Source organism: Folsomia candida, unplaced genomic scaffold (assembly GCF_002217175.1).
Source record: "Folsomia candida strain VU population unplaced genomic scaffold, ASM221717v1 Fcan01_Sc007, whole genome shotgun sequence".
In the NCBI taxonomy this organism is placed as follows: Eukaryota; Metazoa; Arthropoda; class Collembola; order Entomobryomorpha; family Isotomidae; genus Folsomia; species Folsomia candida.
The window spans coordinates 6,683,132-6,700,603 of NW_019091199.1; the positions used below are offsets into that span (position 1 = coordinate 6,683,132).

Genomic DNA, 17,472 nt, shown 5'->3' on the forward strand with positions numbered 1-17,472 from the left:
TTTCTATATTTCCAGACGAGTATTTCGGCATGGTTCACAACTCTTGGCGAATTTACAGCCATGATCAAAAAACTTGGGTCTTGTTCACCGCACCTACCCCCACCGACAAACGGAGATGGATCACCTCCCTCGAAAACGCAGTTCAAGTCAAGCCTGCGGACCCAAGAATGTGCACCATGGCCAAGTTGACAACCATGTTGTCCGAAGATCGACCACATCATCACCAATCCCAAAATTACTCTTCAAATTTTAACACGTTACCAAAATCTAGTAAGAAATCGAAAGGCAAAGTGAGTAACGGAACGAATGGAAAAATTGATGCGGACGCAATGCTGATCGAAGTCAGTAAATTAAAGCGATCCACGTACACTAATGGGGTTCAACAACAGCACCAGCAATTGCAACCCGTTCTACAAAAGGATAACAGCAGAGCCTCAAAATTTTATGTTTGAACATGACAAATGCTAAAATCTACCTGTATTTTTTAACCAGCCTGGTTAAATGAAATGACCAACAAGACTTTTGTTGACTAATTACTGCTATGCATAAATATTATTTCATAACTGCCATATTATTTTTTAAAAAAGATACGAGTTTTTTAAACAATATTATTTGTTTGTACTGACTATTTTAATAAGTGTACAATTACCTAATGAGTTTTAAACAAAATAAAAGTGCAATTTTCCCAGTTTTGCGCAAAATGTGGAGTCAATAATTTTTTGTCTTATTTAAATAATGAACTTTTACCTTATTTTTTATTTAAATATATTACACCATGACGTAATTGAGCGTTGTATTATACAAAGCTAAAGTTTAGAGATTAATAATAAAATACCTAAATAATTATATAATAATTATCACACAATTTATCATTGTTTGTTTTACTAAGCGTATAATAATAATGAGCGAATAAAAATTGAGTGTCATAAACTACTAGTGATAATTGTTATAAATCTATCACTTCGATTTCACGATCTTTAATCGTATCAGTACTACTACTGCTAAATTCTACATTTTCACTAACATCTCTTAAATCGAGGTAAAAATCAACCAAGTCTCTCACTCGGACATCCTCCTCCAGTTCCGGTCTCGAAACCATTTCTAAGCGTAACTTCAAAGCGTACAGTTTCTCACACATCACATCACTCGGACAAACTATTCTAATACCGTCTAGTTTCATCAGTCTCGTCAAAATAGCAATTTTTAGAGCGCACAGAATTTTAGGGTTGGAACACTTGAATGCAACCGTGCCACTGGATGATTTCGAACTAACTAGGATTTCGTCTTCTAAATAGTACATGGCAAACGTGGGATCAGTAGCTGAGATTAAAGTTGTAAAATCAGCCTCACTGGACATTGTCAACCATCTAGGTTTCGCATCTTTTAGGAGAATCTGACGGGGAAATGATTTAAGTAGAGGGGGACATAATTTGAAAAAGAATTGCGTAACGGCTGGTATTTCTTCATCCTCTTCGTCGGCACTTTCTAGTCTTGGTGTTGCTGTTTTGTTTCTCGCCGGTTTGTTATTTGAGGTAGAAGGATTTAACAAATTAAATGGTACGAGAGGATCTAAAGCTCCACTAGGATCGAGCATTTCCGTTCTTAAATACCTCATTGGAGTTAACATGTGCAAAATGTCAATCGCCGTTCTATAAATATCTAACGTCTTGGCGAAGCTACGTCCTTGATGGTTTAAGGTGAACACGACACGGAGACGCAGTTCGACTGGAGCGATGGTCGCACTCGTGTAGAAACAAGATGAGAAACTTTGACTTGTTCCGGGATCAAAATTACTGTCCAGACTCCACGAACTCACGTTTGAGTTAACGTCGACAACAAATTGCCAGTGAGTGGGGGAAAACGAAAAGTTTTTTGACACATTTTCCACTACAAGCCGCATCGTCTCGTTAGAACGAACAGCGTCCAACCTTAGGGGACTCGGGAATACGGAAACGGTCACTTTAAACACTTTGTCTAATATATGATTACTTGACTTGGAGTCGCTTTGAGAATTATTTTTAACTTTACAAAAAGAGGATAAATTCTGAAACAAGGTCAACTCTTTTAAAATCCGTTCATTCTCACATTTCTTTACATTCGCTTGAGTAAGGGTTTTAGATTGGGCGATTAACTTTTGAACAAAATCTTTTTGAGTGTCAGCCATCTCTTGGTCGAAATATTATGCTTGAGGTTGTGGCGACGACGTTGACGTTGTTGTTCCAGAATCACAAAGTTCATTCGTCGGTTGGATGTACAACAGTGTGTTGGTAACCAATCCATACTCTTTTAATGTCGAATTTCCCGAGGTAAGAATTCCATACGGGAGAGGAAGCACGATATCGAATTTTGTCGGTTTTTTGATCTGCTTCGTAGAATCTCCGGATCCATTTTCAGAGTTGACGTGTTTCTCCACATGTTCTAACACAGCGTCAATGGTGGAAGAAGTCGATAAGCGAAACTTATAGGAATTCCCTGCAATTTCATAGAATATAATTTATTTATTTAGATGGGGTAAATTACAGATTAGTTAAAATAATTCCACAAATTGTGTACCACTCGTAACATTTTTTAGTTTCAGACAAATCATTTTATGGCCGTTTTGGTTTTTAGTGAGCTTATTTAAATCTGGAAGAGTGATGCATGCAGAAGTAGAAGAAAGCGACGCATCGGAAGAAGCACAGGATGCAATACTCAGCTCAGAATTCGTCCTTAATTTGATACATAAAATTAATCCAAACACTACAATAATAATAGCCTAAAGCACAAAAAATATGGTTTGCACTACTTTGGTAAATCATTTTTCAGAAATTGTCTTAGAGGGGCGGACAACCGTTCAGTGCCCGGAAGTAGTAGCGGTGCAGACTTGGAGTCACTCAACTTCATTCCAGGGCCACTAAAACCGGGGCAAAGTTCGTGGATGATTGATCTCTTATCTGAGACCTGCAAGATGATACTTGCATGAAATTTTATTTTTTTAAGGATAGGAAGAAATAATTTGAGTTGTCCTACAACAAACACGATTCCATCGGGATACTGAGAATGCAACTCGGAGGGGAAATATCCACTGAACATTTCGTTAATTAATTTTATCACAGAGAGTGTCGCATAACTTCGGAAACCAGAGTTTCCCAGGATTAGTCCATTCTTATAAATGACTAGAGGGATAGTATCTGCGTGCTGAAGTATTATTTAAAGCAAAAATTAAATTAAACACAGTAATTAACATCATCACAATTTGCCTTAAACGTCGCCTCGTTTCCAACTCTCGACAGCTGCATTGACTGATTCCTGTCCATCCGAAAATTCAAGAGTGCAATAACGTTCAACAATTTGTCAAAGTCTGGCGCAATCGGGACCCAGTTGACACACTCCTTTAAAGAATTGATTCCCGTGCTGAAGGGTTGAACAGGAGTCTGATGAGTAGAAATATTTGACGCCGATTTCGACGGGATTGTCGTATTAGACGTACTGCTGCTCGAGACCCAGTTGTTCGGCTTACATTCCACTTTTCCATACTCCGATTCCGAGTCTGAAGTCCCCATTTCCTCAATTAGTAACAATTTGTTTAAAATGTTGGTTTCCTGATTGACCAATTTATTTTCGAGAGATTCCAACTTGTCAGAAAGTGATTCCATGTCTATGGAGAGGCGTTCCATGAGCTCATTCGACCCGTCAACGTCTTTCTTCTCCTTTAAAATCTGCAACTGTAACTCGACAACCTGCTCTTTCAACTTGGAAACTTCGCAGTCCCGATTTTTAATATGGACAGTGAGACCGTCCAGGCGAGACTTTAACTGGTCCAGTTGAACATTGCTTGAACTGTTGGGTGAGGACAAATTGGTCACTTTCTCCATGACTGATTTTGCCGCAGCGAGAGCAATTGGCGTGGTGGATTTTCTTGTAGGAGTTTTTGGTTCTAAACTTGACTGTGATACCGATAGCGTCGATTGATTAGCTTGAAGATTTATTCTGGACGATTTTAGTTGTCTGGATCGATGTGGAAATAGTTGAGAAAGTGCTTCCAGGTCGAGTTTCGTGGAGGAGTCTCCCGTTCGAAGATCAATCACGCTTTTGGTTCCTTCAGGTTGTCGAATTGTGTTTGGAATTTCATCTTCTGGGACTGCAGAGGGATAAAATGATGCAGGGGGCTTTCTCATTTCGTATTGTGCCCTCATCAAAACTTCTTTGCGGATGGCTTGGAATTCGTTTGACAGTTGTGGGCTTTCACTCACCGTCCCGGCAAATTGCTTACTCAGCGCGATATGACGACTCAGACCTGTTGACTGGGGTTGTTTCTTGCTTGGAGTTAGCAACGTAGGAGGTGACGTCGACCTGATCTTGGCGTTTGAAGTGTCCAGCGCTGGAGAGGACACAACACGGGGTAGTTTGACCGTTGTTGTAGTTTTCGACCCTTTATTCACTCTGCCATATGTTTACGAAAGCAATAAAAGCAGAAGCAAGTGCAATAACAAAATAGGTAAAATTATTTGTTGAAATAACGCCAAACTCACCCAATGGATGAATCGTCAGTAATATTGTCACCATCTCCAGCAGAAGACAAATTCGGGAGGACGATGTATGGAAACTTTGGATTCTTGTTGTCCGTCATTTCTTCAACCAGACCAGAACAATCAATACAAATTTTTACCTGCATATAATATAGAGTATATAATGCAAACATTAATTGATTATTATCAAAATAACAACTTTAGCCTTACTTAAAGAGAATTGTGAAGCGAGACAAAGGAAACGTTGACATTTGCTGGACCCAGGTTAACTCTGATATCTTTTACGTTTCTACGATCCTGTTAAGGTCATGAGGTACAATATATAAACACACAATTAGTAAACTTATTGTTAGTAAATAAATAATTAAATAACAATTAAAATTATATTACCACACATTCAAGGAAGATTCTTCTCTCGAGTCTCGCTCGTGTCAGTTTCACTTTTCACTCTCACTGCGTGCCGGTGTTTTTTATGAGCAAAAGCGGTTTGAGAGTTCAGCTGTCACAAGTTTCTCGTTTCTCAATATCAAATCTATCGAAAATTTCTGAAACTTTCAAAACGTGTGACATTTTTTTCGAAATTTGTAATTTAGCTTGTTAGGGAGTGACGGGGAACTATAGAAATCTGCAAAGCACACCAATTTTGATAACCTAAAGAAATAATCCAAAGGTCTGTCTTTCTTATGAGATATTTTTATGAATTTTTATGAATTTTGATAATTTGTTTTATATCATATTTAACGATTAGGTAATGTCGAGCTCGAGAGTAAGCGGAACAATGGCCAGACTGGTACGACTCACCAAACAGATAAGCAGGACACACTATGTCAACTATTCATCAATGCCCAGGCCTGCAATTAGCCAAAATCCAGTGAGAAGCTGCAACATAAAACAAACTATTATTGCAAGTTCTCGGAAATTTCAGTATTTTCGAGGTGATGATAAGAACAAGGGCAAGGGATTTGGCGTGGCCGGGATTATATCTGGTGGGTTTTGCTTGGGGATTTTAGGATTCTTTGAAAAGAAGGAGGAACTTACGCCAGAAGATGAACTATTGATCAAGATTAAGCGATCGATTTTAGCAATTCAGGTGATACTTCGTTAGCTCTGATTGTCAATTATCACTAGTAGTAGGCAGTAAATTAGTAATATAACTCAGCATTTTCACCTTTTACAGGAAGGGGAAGTGCAAAAGGCAGAACGACACTTGTCTGACGCTTGGAAAATGAGCACCGAGCTTGAAAGAGAAGACGTCAAGACACAAATCATGGACATCCAGGCGAATCTGGCCCTACAAATTGGCGAATTGGACAAAGCCTTGCGATTATTTCAGCTCGTCACGCAAAGAATGGTTTATCATCAAAATGTCGAAGTAACGGATAATAGCGTGGTAGAAATCAGTATCAAATTAGCACAAATATTCGCAATGAAAGGAAACAAGGAAGAATCTTTGACTGGATTTCAATATTGTGTAGACACTCAGCGTGAAAAGGTATACAATTTTTATTGAAATGCGTGTAAAAGTAGTTATATTCTATATATTTTCATTGCAGATCAAACAAGGCGTCAAGGACGAAGACACCCTAATGCTGGCTGCCTGGGCGCTCCAGAGTCTTGCTCAAGCATATATGACCGAGGGGACTCAGGAGAATAAAATTGACCGTGCGAACATCGCAATTGCAGCCGAGTACGAGCATGAAGCTCTTGCTTATGTTTCTGAAGCGGTGGGACAAGATTCACATCAGGTTCCCCTTGATTCTTAATTTTGGTGACATTTCCAGCAATAGTTTCCTGACATAATTAATTATGTATTACAGGCAGTCGTCATTGCAAGCGATCTCGCTTCTATTCTCGCTTTACAAGGAAATGTGGATGGTGCCTTAAAACAATTGGAAGAATGTGAGAAAATTGCGGCTGAAAAGTATCAATATCTTCGTGCTGCAATTCGAGTGAATACTGGGAGTCTATATCTTCAGGTATTCAGTAGATAACACTTTATATTTATGCATTTCGCTAATTACATGGACAAATATTTGATATTAATTTATTATTAGAAAGGAGAATACTCAGAGGCTAACAGGGTCTGCAAAGAAGCCAGAATGATCGCTGGGATGTATAAAGATCTCGAATCGGTCATGCGAGCAGATGAATGCATCTCAAAATCTAGGGACGAAATGAGCTCAGATACGTATCAGCAGCAACAACAACAAAATAGAACATCAACGTCGTGATAATCGATCAAAAAATAGTATAGATAATTTATAATTTCAACGTTAAATGTCAACTCAACTCAACTATAATTGATCAATTTTAAGATTCTTTGTTAAATCATGTTCCTAATTTTACCTTAGTTAGTTTTACTCACATCCAAATAGTCGATTGAGTTATTTAATGCGTTTATTAGTCACTACCTTCTTCGTCCTGTCCGGGTGGCATATTAAATAGAAAATTCCAATTAACAAAATCATCACAGCGTGACAATTCATGGCACCTGTTACATAACTGATGACTTACTCCTAACCTAACCCAACCAACAAGTGTCTTCTACACTTAAGTGATACCTTCCTCCTCACTATAAAAGGCAGCGTCATTAATTTTAAGTTTAGGTAGTTAAATAAGTCCAATTTAAAAATTAGACTTAATTTATCACCATATTTGTTACTTCTTATGCGTGGTAAAGATGGACAATCCTTTAATAAAGAATGGTGCTAAAATCGAATTTACGAATATGAGCCAATATACCTAATCTATCTGTTGCCATTTCTAACACATACATAAAAATCATGATTACCTACGAGGAAAGTCCAGCTATGAATTTGTGTTTGGATTTCCATACGTAACCTTTTTTGCCTCATAATAAAACATAAAAACACAACAAAGTGGTTCTATTTAGGAAAGGACCATAATTATCTTGGTGATTGTCCATCCATTTAAGGTGAAGAAATTCTATGAAGAAAAAAGTAGCAGGGACAAAAGGACAAGAATACTCGAACATGAATTGACATTTGAAATGGAGTCATAATGAGCAATCGAGGTGACGAAGAATATTATGTAAAGTCCCCAGGGGCTCAGAGAATGACCACCAACTTAACGCGTCATCTTGTAAATTATTGACTTGAGCAGAGAAAGTATATGTATATTTTCGTAAATATATACATATACCAAGTTACCAAAAAAGGATGAACACAACATTTCCAAATGCGTGCCGGTCCAATTAATACAAAATGAATTGACCTAAACCATAGCTGACGTTCGAAAGCTCACAAAAATATACTAAACTCAAATTGTTTATCCTTGAAATCATCTAGAAAAACCGTGTCTAACTTATAATTTATTAATTCTTCAATAATTTTCAACCCGGACAAAACAATGGGACATTTAATTTAATTGAAGCTGATTCTAAAACTGTCCTCCATGACATAATGCCAAAGATGACTCGTCATATCTGCACAATTCTGCAAAATCCATTTTTTGCCCATTTTTTCATGGTCTTTGTTACTGAATTATTTAGGCAAGTAAAAAAAACCTTTCATTTTTATCGTCAAGCTTGCATGCAATTATTGTAACACCTTTCATCATACATACGATTTATCAAAGACAATATTCACTCATGGTTTAAATTAATTAAGGACAAATCATAATTAGTTTGGAAATAAATATAAATTTAACTTTACTTGCACAAAACATTGAAATTTTTCGCAATTGCATTTTCTACGCCTTCAAAATCATGATGGCAAAATATTATGAATTTGGCATGCTGCTTGATATTTTGTGTGATCATGAAACAATCAGAAATGTACATACTTACATATGAATGAAAGTCTATATATTTAAGGACTTGTGCACGTTATGCATCATTACTGAAACAATGGACCTGTCTCACTCGATTTTATTAATGAAGTGCATATAATGAATTTATATACGAGGCCTACAATAATTATTGCGAATTGTCACAAACACAATATCTGATCCATCGCACAATTAGTAAAATCACGATTTAACCTCACTCAATGTCATCCATCCGTAACGTTTTCTGTTTTATATGGTCGGTCGGCATTGCAAAAAGAGTTGTGTGTAGTGAGATAATAATTAAGCGGGTGATGATAAATAAACAAACAAATCATGCACAAATGTGCAATCATGTTCTGATTATTTATGTGTCTGAAATTAGTTTTGTACACAACATTGACGCAATATTTAAGTAATTCAAGTGCAAGGATCTTTTGGACGGATGATTAATTAATTAATCACAAGGATCACTTCGTGGCGTGAGGTATCAATGGTTTCAATGAAATGAATCACATGGTGGTCTTGCTTGAGCAGAGATACATGAATTTAAAGGTTGTAAAAAGGATGAGCAAAAAGCATGAAATTGATTAGAATTACACGTGGACGAGGTATTATTGTTTCTGTCACTTTTCTTGTCGTAATAACTGTCCTTTTAATAAATTACTAATAATAATGTTCATGTTTTGATGATTAATTTGTTTAAAAAATAATGGATAGGAAAGTTATTCTATGGTCCTATATAAATTAATCGCATTTCCATGAATGAAACATCTCTAAATTCAGAATTTTATTTAATTCATGCACATATCTTTGCTAAAAATAGACTAAAAAGTCACCCGATCTCACGTGCATCTGTTCTGTAACAAGATAATGAATACATGTTCCATCCGTTAAAAAAATCTCAAATTCTCAACAACAACAATACATTCGTATATATTTGCCACCCCGAAATATCTTTAGGTCTGCATCATGAATTGTGCTTTATGCATTTTTTGCTCTGTCCTGGACCATTTGAATTTACAAGTTTTTAAGTAGTAATGTTCAAATCCAATTAAAGTCTCGAGTGGTTACACTACACCGCACCGAACCTGGTGATGACGTCTGAAAAAATAATATATGTAATTATATAATTTCATCCCTTCGATTTCAATTTAGCGTCTCAGTCGGCGGTGCGATGAAGTAGTCTGCAGTTTATAATACAAACTTTAATACGGATTCAATTGGTAAGCCATTACATGAACTATATTTTTAGCTGTGTGGGTGCAATTTAGTGCAATTTTAATATTTAATACTCCCCATAAACATAAATACCAAGCAACTCTGCACTCTCAGGATTAGTCGAGGTGTTAGAATGTCATAAATCACGTTTCTTTGTTCCTTCCTCGCATGTGGAGAAAAGCTAAATTGCAATTTTTTCGTAGGGTTAAATTCCATCCATTCCGATTTAATAATGAGGCTACTTACTTTGCATGCATGCAAATCTTGCATTTATTTATTCCTTAAAGTGTTTGCAACAATGGTGAATTTCCTCTTTAAAATGAGCTTTATACACATTCAACACGCCATGAGGAACTGAATACATACTTGATGGAACATACTTCGAAAGGAAACATTTAAGTCTTCAAACCCTAAAATTATTTACTCTGGAGTCTCGTGCTGGTGATGATTTTACTTTTTTTTCCTACCTTTTCAAAAATTACGGTTTTCCAACGTTCGTAAATCTTTCCGTTGGACCAGTTTCTCAATATTATTAAGTAAATACCATGCCAAATATTACATGAGGAATCGTGCAAACTAGACACAAATTACACCTCGTGAGAGTAAGTACACAGTTGCAAATTTTGAGATTAACTAGCATTCCATTCCGTCCATATCAACACGAAATTCATATCATTTATGAGTGAGTATGTACATATTAAAATATTATGCATAGCATAGCCTCCTCCGGCACTCATAATATAATCTCAGCAAAAATCTCAACTTGTCAAAGTAGTAAGCTAAGCAGCCCAGTTTATCTTTCTTCGCTTGGTCTCCTTCCCTGTCGTCCTCTTAGATATTTACTTATTTGGGGTGCCTCCAACGTGACGATAATTGGAATGACGATACATATTACAAAGTAAAGTAAGGAGGAAATCTGAAGAATGCACCCTCTTGTCGTCGTAAATATCTGTGTACATACATCGTCAAGAATAAAACTGCATCGGCAGAAGAAGGATTCTTTCTTATTGTTTGGCATGCATGAAAGTGAACCTTGAGATATTTTATTTTTATAACATTCCTAACCCGACCATGCACTTTGCACATTTTGTTGTCCTGGGTTAAATATATGGACAAACTTTAAGGGAAATATTGCCACTCAGGTCTTGACATGGAGGAGGAAACAGTTGACAGTCGGGCTTGGTGAAAGTGAGATTAATTTCAAGTGTCCTGAGTTCTGAGTGAAAGTGATAAGTACAAAAAAATTGAGAACAATGGATAAGCTGGGCTACATCGACTGGTGGGATTGGCGATGGACGACCGGCGTCCTTTGTGGGGTCGGATTACTGAAAGAATTCCAACCCTCGGAACCATTCCTGGTCGATTTTGCTGTAGAATTTGGAAACTTCACGGCGTCTGATGTAAGAAAGATACGGTAATTTATGGATAGATAAGTATATAATTATGGTATGCAAATCTCTTCAGATGGTCCACGAAATCCTGCCCGCGACGACGTACGGTTATTTCGTCAGTCTCCTTATTTGCGTCCTTATCACGGACTTTCTCCGGTACAAACCGATCATAATTGTGGGCGGAGTGGCGTCTGTGATATGCTGGAGTATGACGATTTGGACGTACGATAAAATTTGGCAGGCTCAGGTAAAAAAATAAATAATTGCTTTAATTTCTTTACATTTGACTAATTATTTATGTAACTCTCTCAGCTCCGTCAAGTTGTTGAAGCTGTCGCCCTCTCCACCGAAATAGCATACGTGACCTACATGTAAGTAAACCGAATTTTTATTTTTTGGCTCGTAAGTTTCCGAATAGCAATTAGTTATCTAATTTCCAGGTACGCCAACGTGGACCGATCTCACTATCGGAAGGTGACCTCCTACTCCCACAGCGCCCTTCATACGGGACGTTTCTTGGGCGGGGTCGCAGGTCAACTCATCCTCTCAGGTCATTTTCTCCATCTTGACAAACTAAATTACGTCACGTTGGCCGGAGTCTCACTTTCCCTCCTCGTCTCCCTATTCCTTCCGACGGTGAAGAGGTCCATCTATTTCGACGCGAGATTCTCCGTCATCTCCAACTTCTCCGGATTCACGAGTAACGACGGGCGCAGAGTGTCCAGTGTCGCGACGATTTCGACACTGAGCAGCGGGGAGAGAAAGATGGGGATGTCGATGCCAAAACCGAAACAGGTCGGGGCCAAGAAACGGATCGTTAGGGCGTCGAGGGCGTTAGTGAGAGACTTTAAGATTGCGTATTCGAATCGCTATGTGCTTAAGTGGTCGTTGTGGTGGTCGATTGCGCAGGCGATCTATTTGCAAGTTGGGATTTATGCGGAACCTTTGTGGAAAGAGGTGATAATAACGTTCTTCATAAAATTTACGTGATTTTGAGGAGAAAATAATGAGCAAAAATGTGTAATTTTGCTATAAATTGTAATTTTCTTTGTCCAGATTGAGGAGGAAACACATGCCAGCATTTATAACGGCGTTATCGACGCTTCACACGCTTTGCTAAGTATGTCCAGCATTTTTTCCATCTAAAAATCCTATTTTTGCAGACCATTAATTTTTTTGGGAAACTCTTGCAGGTGCAATTTTAGCAATTTGCGTCGTATTTATTCGACTCCCGATGTTAAAATGGGGCGAAATCTACCTCTGCCTGATCTCTTTCATCCAAGGTGCAGTACTTTTGTGGATGTCACAAACGCACATTCTCTACGTCGCGTATGGATGCTATATCGTCTTCCAAACCTTGTTTCAAGTCGTTATCATCATTGCGGCGTAAGAAATTTTATACAAAATGAGCTTTGGCTAGGATAAAAAACATACGTATCAAAAAAATTTTTCTACATTTTTTAGAGCGGAAGTCGCCGAAAGCATAAAAGAAGACAGTGAAGCCTTCATCTTTGGTCTCAACACGTTGCTCGCACTCATAATTCAGACCATTTTGACCTACGCGGTCGCAGACGAGGCTGGATTTGACCTTGAAATCAGACAAGAGTTTGTCGTTTATGCCGTATACTTGGGAATTTTGGGGTTGATCTTCCTCCTCATCGCGATCCAGAGGAGAACTCGGCACTGGGATGTTGAAAACACTTCCGGTGATGGAGGCGACGCCGGGAACAACGACACCACGGGCGACGATTTACCAGGAAATACTCAACCACAGCCAAGTCCGCCGAGTAATTTGGCGAGGTGGACGTCAATTTCTTCAGCAGAAGCGGCTTATCAACATAATGGGCTGGCACCGACGTAGTTGTAGAATGTTACTAAAATTTTGGCAAATTTGCCCTGCATTTTGACTGAATAATGCGGAAAAGCTGTGATTTTTTATTATTTATCGTCAACGATAAAAGTGTCATACTGTGTTTTGTGACATACATTTATTTTACACGTACATAAAGTATTTACTTAAATTCAGGATTTCGTTGTAGGTGACGAAACCAGTTTTAGTTAAGAATCGAGTACTTTTTACTGTAAAAGATGTCTGGGACTGTAAAATGAGCCCAATTTAATACTTACATCTTTGAAATTTGTAATCCTATACCTTTCATAAAATTATTGCCGTAGGTTGGTTTCGTATATAATTTTTTATAAGAAGCGATACAGTGCAAGAAAGTAAAGTAAAACGATATAAAATTACTTTATTGGGGAAAATGAGACTTTTGGATCACATTTTTTTAGTAGTTTTACCGATAGTATTACTACCGACTCATATTTCTCATGCATCAATTACTGAGACCACACCTTTTGCGGATTATGGTAAGAAAGTTACATTTCAATTTTGAAAAAATACAAAATTTCCAAACTTTTTTAAGGCGACACGACCCTGACACCACACACGGAGTGTACCACTGCTTCTGGGGATGTCGGAAAATGCACAACTTTCAGCGAATGTTATCCCCTCGCATCACTTTCACAAGACAATTTTGAAACTTCATTAGAACAAGAAATTTTGGAAACATCGCGATCAGAGTTATGCTCAAATTCTACGATTTGTTGCAAAATGGGGAATTTTCTCTCCGACGGGATTTTGAGTGATGACGACGAAGAAATTAATGTGAATCAGTCATCACCGTTTTATGAAAGTGGATCAATCTTTCCGAAAGATTGTGGACGCTCATCCCTCGTAAATTGGCGGTGGGGTGGAGCAAGCAAAGGATTTTTGTGGAGTAACAAAGGTCAAAAGATTACTGGGGGTAGGACCGCGCTGCAGGGTCAATTTCCGTGGATGGTAACAACAATTGAGATGGACACAGTTTAAGAATCTAATAGTTAATGGTAAATGTTTTAGGTAGCAATTTTTGGCAAAAATGGTAAAATTACTTGTGGAGCTACACTAATAACGAGGGACTTTGTGTTAACTGCATCGCACTGTTTGTCAACGTGAGTTCGTAATCATATTTTATTTTTTATATATTTTTTTTACTGATTTGCATATCTTGAAAAATGCCTTCCCATCTAAAAGTTCTAAAACTACAGATATTCTTCATCCGACCTGAAACAACTAAAATTGCACATTGGGGACTACAACATCATGAGCTTAAAAGACGGTCCGCACGAAGTGAGACGCATCGCACAAGTCATTCTCCACAAGCGATTCAATACCCAAACATATGTAAATTACAAGTGAAATGATAACATCTTATCGAATCTAAATACAAACATATCTACAGCACAACGACGTCGCCTTGATACGAATGGATAAACCTGTCACCTTTTCGGACCGAATTCAACCCATCTGTCTTCCCCGAGCCGACACCAACATACAGCAAGTTGAGGGCAAGGCTATCATTGTGTAAGAAACGCATGGATAAGACATTATCTTAACTGTGTTATTGTTATTATTTTGCCTCATTTTTAGTGCTGGTTGGGGTCGTGATCGTCAATGGGGCTATGATTCAGCGATCCTTCGCATGGTAGAAATGCCGGTCTGGAAACTTGAAGAATGTCGCCGAATTTACGACCTTTTTGCCCCCAATCGCATCATGTCATCCATGAACATTTGCGCAGGGGACGGAAGGAAAAATAAGGACGCTTGCATTGTAAGATTTTCAAATGCAAAATTATTCATTCCATTAAAAATGATTAAAATGTCCATGAAAATGAAAAGGGCGACAGTGGTGGACCGATGATGGCCGAGCAAGGAAACACCACGCCCTCAACGAGACATAGTAATTCCCCCCTCGTACAATTGGGTATTGTCAGTTGGGGGAAGGGGTGTGGCTCATTTCCAGGTAGGATAGTCGCTTTTTTACGTTTGTACCATTTTCCCCTTAATATACACGATTTATGCCTTTCCAGGAGTTTACACTAATTTGGCCACGTACGTGCCCTGGATAGAAAAACATATTAGAGCTAATGCCAATCTACGAAAAATATGATGATACTAAATTGTTTTAAATATTATAAATTATAATTAATACTAAATAATAATTAAATTAATAAATCTTCCTCGTTTGTGGTGGTCTCGTTCAGTTTGCCCCAAGAAGCCTCCTCTCTTCCCACCAAGCAGACCCAACCGCTCAAGTATTTTTTTACGTGTCATACTCATAAATCATGGAATTTTGTTTTGGTTTGGTCCGTTCCATAATTAATTAATTAATTCAATAATTAAATAAAATAGGCCGAGGACAATTTGTCCTTGTGGTATAAAACTGTTACACTTCAAGTTGCAATAAAATGAGTTTATCGGGGTCTTCGCGACAAAGTTTATCTGGCTCAAGTCCGATGAAGAATGGTCACGACCAACCATTCCGTGGAGCTGGTGAAACTGTATGTGTGGGCAGTCAAAGTGGCAGATTTGTTAACCGATTAGATGAACAGGACCGTGAAATTGCAGCATTGAAGGATCGCTGCGACCTCCTTACGGTGAGAAATGTCGCAGCTAATTTGTTAATGTTTGATGTTCAAAAGTTTGATGTTTGTCTGTTCTATGTAAATCAAGGCGCACTGTATCGGCCTAGAGAAATGGAAATGCTCGGTGGAAAAATGGATCAGGGAAGAATTTGGTGAGTCTTAAATATAGGATAATATTTGTTTAAATTCGAATTATTATTATTTTTGTACTGAATTCAAGATCCCAACTTTCCGTCCACCGGAGAAGATCATAAACAAGATGGTGAAGGCGAAATAGAAGACCCTGCCGTAGATAGTGATATCGAGGAGGAGGAGACACGCCTCTTCAGCAGTCTTCATGAGAATGATGATCATGGAGGAGATGAACATACAGATTCTCAACTCGAAGAAATGTGCACGCCATCCATCGTTGACGTGCGTGGCGCAGTTAATGCGACCGAGATTAATACTTCTAATGAAACTAGAGCATCAGCTTCTAGGGCTCCTACTCACCGCACTACCACATCATCTACTCCAGAACAGAAACAAGAACCGTCCCCACCGGCGAAGAGATCCAGTCCACGTTCACCTGCCAAGGATAATACAGCCATTGATAGGAAATCTTACCCTTTGAAAAAACGGTTCAAGGAAAACGGTAACGACCAAACAATATTGACTGCCACTACCAACCCGTCCAAGCCTTTGGTCCTTACCTTGCACAAGAGGCGTAGTAGCAAGACACTTGAAAAACATGAAACTCAGGTGGCCCCCAACAAACCATCAACATCGTCAAAAATAAATTCTGAGGATGACGATGATGATGAGGATATTTACATAGACTTACTGGCAAAGTCGGCCAATGGTTCTCCTAAAAGTAAAACTGCAAGTAAGAATAAGAGGGCATAATAAATGATTGTAGCAAAATATTTTGATTATATGGCTCGAAATTAATTATAGAGATCCAAGAGGTCGTAAAGCCACCAGAAGATTTGGCAACACCAGGCAGTGACGAAGAAGAAGTCATTTGCGCTGTGTGTGCTGACCCGAATGTTGAAAAAGATAACGAGATCCTTTTCTGTGACAAATGCAATGTTCCTGTTCACCAGGCCTGCTACGGAGTTCAAAAGTATTATAATATTATTAAATATTTAATAATAGTTTTATAACAACATTATAATATTATTTCAAAGAATACCAAAGGGAAATTGGTACTGCAATCCATGTAATGCTAACTTAAACACTGCCGAACTCCCGTGTCGCCTCTGTCCTAATAAGGGGGGAGCACTCAAGCCTGTTCTCTCTCCAAGTATGAACACATGGGCACACGTATTCTGTGCCTGGTGGATCCCGGAAGTAAGAAAAAAATATTCACTATTTTATCGAAATATAAATATTTCAAAAATAATTATTGTTTCAAGGTAAAAATGCAGTCGACGAAATTACAAGAGCCGATAATGGGAATTAGCTCGATTGACAAGCGTCGATTAGCATTAGTCTGCTGTATTTGCAAAGTGAAGATGGGAGCACCCATTCAGTGCAAATATGGACCATGCAAAAGAGCCTTCCATCCAACGGTGAAAGATTAATAAATTAAAATTCATTAATTACAATCAATTGATAATTTAATTAACTTTAGTGTGCTCGCGCTACGGGACTAAGAATGGACATGGCAGACGGTGACGCAGACGCCGATTTGAAGTTGGAAGCATTTTGCGAAACGCACTCGCGTGTTGGCAAGAAAGTTAAAGCAAAAGCCAACAAAAATAAGTAATACTTTTTCCTTCCGTTATAATATACCTTATAATCTATTTATTTAAGCCGTCCTGAGGTAAGGATTTCAAACAATTATCCTGTAGGAGTTTGACACTTTTATGTCATCGATCAATTATCACTCACTTATCAATTAATAGCTTAGGAAAAAATGCAGAAAATTGCAGTGTACATCATCTTGCTCAACAGTAACTTGTTTTTCTACAATGACATGCAGATATATATAATCGTTAATCATGAACTGAACATCTTGTTACATTATGTCTTTAAGAAGCCTTTCATAATATTTATTTATGTAAAAAATCACTATTTGGCAATAATAAAGACTTAAATTTTCGTCCAACAAAACAACT

The 17,472-nt window shown here is 38.0% G+C and overlaps 6 protein-coding genes across 15 annotated transcripts in view; 5 read left to right on the plus strand and 1 right to left on the minus strand.

The window, feature by feature from the left end:
- Window positions 1-934, plus strand: part of LOC110851629 — a 33,264-nt gene extending 32,330 nt beyond the window's left edge. For all 3 annotated transcript variants that reach the window (XM_035853869.1, XM_022099482.2, XM_022099481.2), the window contains one exon: window positions 16-934. In XM_035853869.1, the coding sequence (XP_035709762.1) occupies window positions 16-452 (437 nt within the window). In that variant the 3' untranslated portion in view covers window positions 453-934. The remainder of the gene's footprint in view (window positions 1-15) is intronic.
- Window positions 737-5,007, minus strand: LOC110851631. 7 transcript variants are annotated; one of them, XR_004835303.1, is made up of 5 exons: window positions 4,899-5,007; window positions 4,719-4,805; window positions 4,512-4,648; window positions 3,010-4,422; window positions 2,479-2,940 (listed from the first exon to the last, which is right to left on the minus strand). XR_004835303.1 is itself a non-coding variant. In XM_022099484.2 (4 exons), exon 4 carries the CDS (start codon window positions 2,162-2,164, stop codon window positions 947-949), a length of 1,218 nt encoding a protein of 405 aa, XP_021955176.1. In that variant the 5' UTR covers window positions 2,165-2,472; window positions 4,512-4,611; window positions 4,719-4,805; window positions 4,899-5,007; the 3' UTR covers window positions 737-946. The 7 variants fall into 7 exon arrangements, 5 of the variants coding, with proteins under 5 accessions (XP_021955176.1, XP_035709765.1, XP_035709763.1 ...); XR_004835304.1 differs by having other exon boundaries at window positions 2,479-2,708; window positions 2,786-4,422; XM_022099484.2 differs by lacking the exons at window positions 2,479-2,940; window positions 3,010-4,422 and adding an exon at window positions 737-2,472 and having other exon boundaries at window positions 4,512-4,611.
- Window positions 5,008-5,035: 28 nt separating this feature from the next.
- LOC110851632 (tetratricopeptide repeat protein 19, mitochondrial) lies at window positions 5,036-7,240 on the plus strand. Of its 2 annotated transcripts, XM_035853875.1 has the most exons (7): window positions 5,036-5,178; window positions 5,257-5,443; window positions 5,519-5,598; window positions 5,686-6,000; window positions 6,062-6,253; window positions 6,326-6,484; window positions 6,563-7,240. In XM_035853875.1, the coding sequence occupies exons 2-7, from the start codon at window positions 5,260-5,262 to the stop codon at window positions 6,737-6,739; spliced, it is 1,107 nt and encodes a 368-aa protein (XP_035709768.1). In that variant the 5' UTR covers window positions 5,036-5,178; window positions 5,257-5,259; the 3' UTR covers window positions 6,740-7,240. The 2 variants fall into 2 exon arrangements, with proteins under 2 accessions (XP_035709768.1, XP_021955177.1); XM_022099485.2 differs by having other exon boundaries at window positions 5,257-5,598.
- A 2,838-nt stretch (window positions 7,241-10,078) lies between these two features.
- Window positions 10,079-13,153, plus strand: LOC110851634 (folate transporter 1). Its single transcript, XM_035853879.1, has 7 exons — window positions 10,079-10,915; window positions 10,980-11,153; window positions 11,219-11,277; window positions 11,347-11,863; window positions 11,963-12,026; window positions 12,100-12,292; window positions 12,371-13,153. Exons 1-7 carry the CDS (start codon window positions 10,769-10,771, stop codon window positions 12,765-12,767), a joined length of 1,551 nt encoding a protein of 516 aa, XP_035709772.1. The 5' UTR covers window positions 10,079-10,768; the 3' UTR covers window positions 12,768-13,153.
- On the plus strand, window positions 13,144-14,982 carry LOC110852723 (proclotting enzyme). The gene is made up of 8 exons (XM_022100834.2): window positions 13,144-13,273; window positions 13,330-13,745; window positions 13,806-13,897; window positions 13,994-14,129; window positions 14,188-14,309; window positions 14,376-14,556; window positions 14,625-14,748; window positions 14,816-14,982. Exons 1-8 carry the CDS (start codon window positions 13,168-13,170, stop codon window positions 14,893-14,895), a joined length of 1,257 nt encoding a protein of 418 aa, XP_021956526.2. The 5' UTR covers window positions 13,144-13,167; the 3' UTR covers window positions 14,896-14,982.
- A 64-nt stretch (window positions 14,983-15,046) lies between these two features.
- On the plus strand, window positions 15,047-17,470 carry LOC110851637 (peregrin-like). The gene is made up of 7 exons (XM_022099490.2): window positions 15,047-15,382; window positions 15,459-15,522; window positions 15,591-16,235; window positions 16,307-16,475; window positions 16,540-16,702; window positions 16,768-16,923; window positions 16,986-17,470. The coding sequence occupies exons 1-7, from the start codon at window positions 15,194-15,196 to the stop codon at window positions 17,118-17,120; spliced, it is 1,521 nt and encodes a 506-aa protein (XP_021955182.1). The 5' UTR covers window positions 15,047-15,193; the 3' UTR covers window positions 17,121-17,470.
- Window positions 17,471-17,472: the final 2 nt, after the last annotated feature.

Bases quoted from the DNA above. Each gene is read 5' to 3' on its own strand.
- LOC110851631 (XM_035853872.1), bottom strand. From the start codon at position 4,609: ATGACGGACAACAAGAATCCAAAGTTTCCATACATCGTCCTCCCGAAT. The intron at 4,423-4,511 runs GTGAGTTTGGCG...AACATATGGCAG, and splicing joins ACTGACGATTCATCCATTGG to AGTGAATAAAGGGTCGAAAA.
- LOC110851632 (XM_022099485.2), top strand. From the start codon at position 5,260: ATGTCGAGCTCGAGAGTAAGCGGAACAATGGCCAGACTGGTACGACTC. The intron at 6,254-6,325 runs GTTCCCCTTGAT...TATGTATTACAG, and splicing joins TGGGACAAGATTCACATCAG to GCAGTCGTCATTGCAAGCGA. The intron at 6,485-6,562 runs GTATTCAGTAGA...ATTTATTATTAG, and splicing joins CTGGGAGTCTATATCTTCAG to AAAGGAGAATACTCAGAGGC.
- LOC110851634 (XM_035853879.1), top strand. From the start codon at position 10,769: ATGGATAAGCTGGGCTACATCGACTGGTGGGATTGGCGATGGACGACC. The intron at 11,154-11,218 runs GTAAAAAAATAA...TAACTCTCTCAG, and splicing joins ATAAAATTTGGCAGGCTCAG to CTCCGTCAAGTTGTTGAAGC. The intron at 11,278-11,346 runs GTAAGTAAACCG...TCTAATTTCCAG, and splicing joins ATAGCATACGTGACCTACAT to GTACGCCAACGTGGACCGAT.
- LOC110852723 (XM_022100834.2), top strand. From the start codon at position 13,168: ATGAGACTTTTGGATCACATTTTTTTAGTAGTTTTACCGATAGTATTA. The intron at 13,746-13,805 runs GTAACAACAATT...TAAATGTTTTAG, and splicing joins AGGGTCAATTTCCGTGGATG to GTAGCAATTTTTGGCAAAAA. The intron at 14,310-14,375 runs GTAAGAAACGCA...CCTCATTTTTAG, and splicing joins GAGGGCAAGGCTATCATTGT to TGCTGGTTGGGGTCGTGATC.
- LOC110851637 (XM_022099490.2), top strand. From the start codon at position 15,194: ATGAGTTTATCGGGGTCTTCGCGACAAAGTTTATCTGGCTCAAGTCCG. The intron at 16,703-16,767 runs GTAAGAAAAAAA...TATTGTTTCAAG, and splicing joins GTGCCTGGTGGATCCCGGAA to GTAAAAATGCAGTCGACGAA. The intron at 16,924-16,985 runs GTGAAAGATTAA...AATTAACTTTAG, and splicing joins AAAGAGCCTTCCATCCAACG to TGTGCTCGCGCTACGGGACT.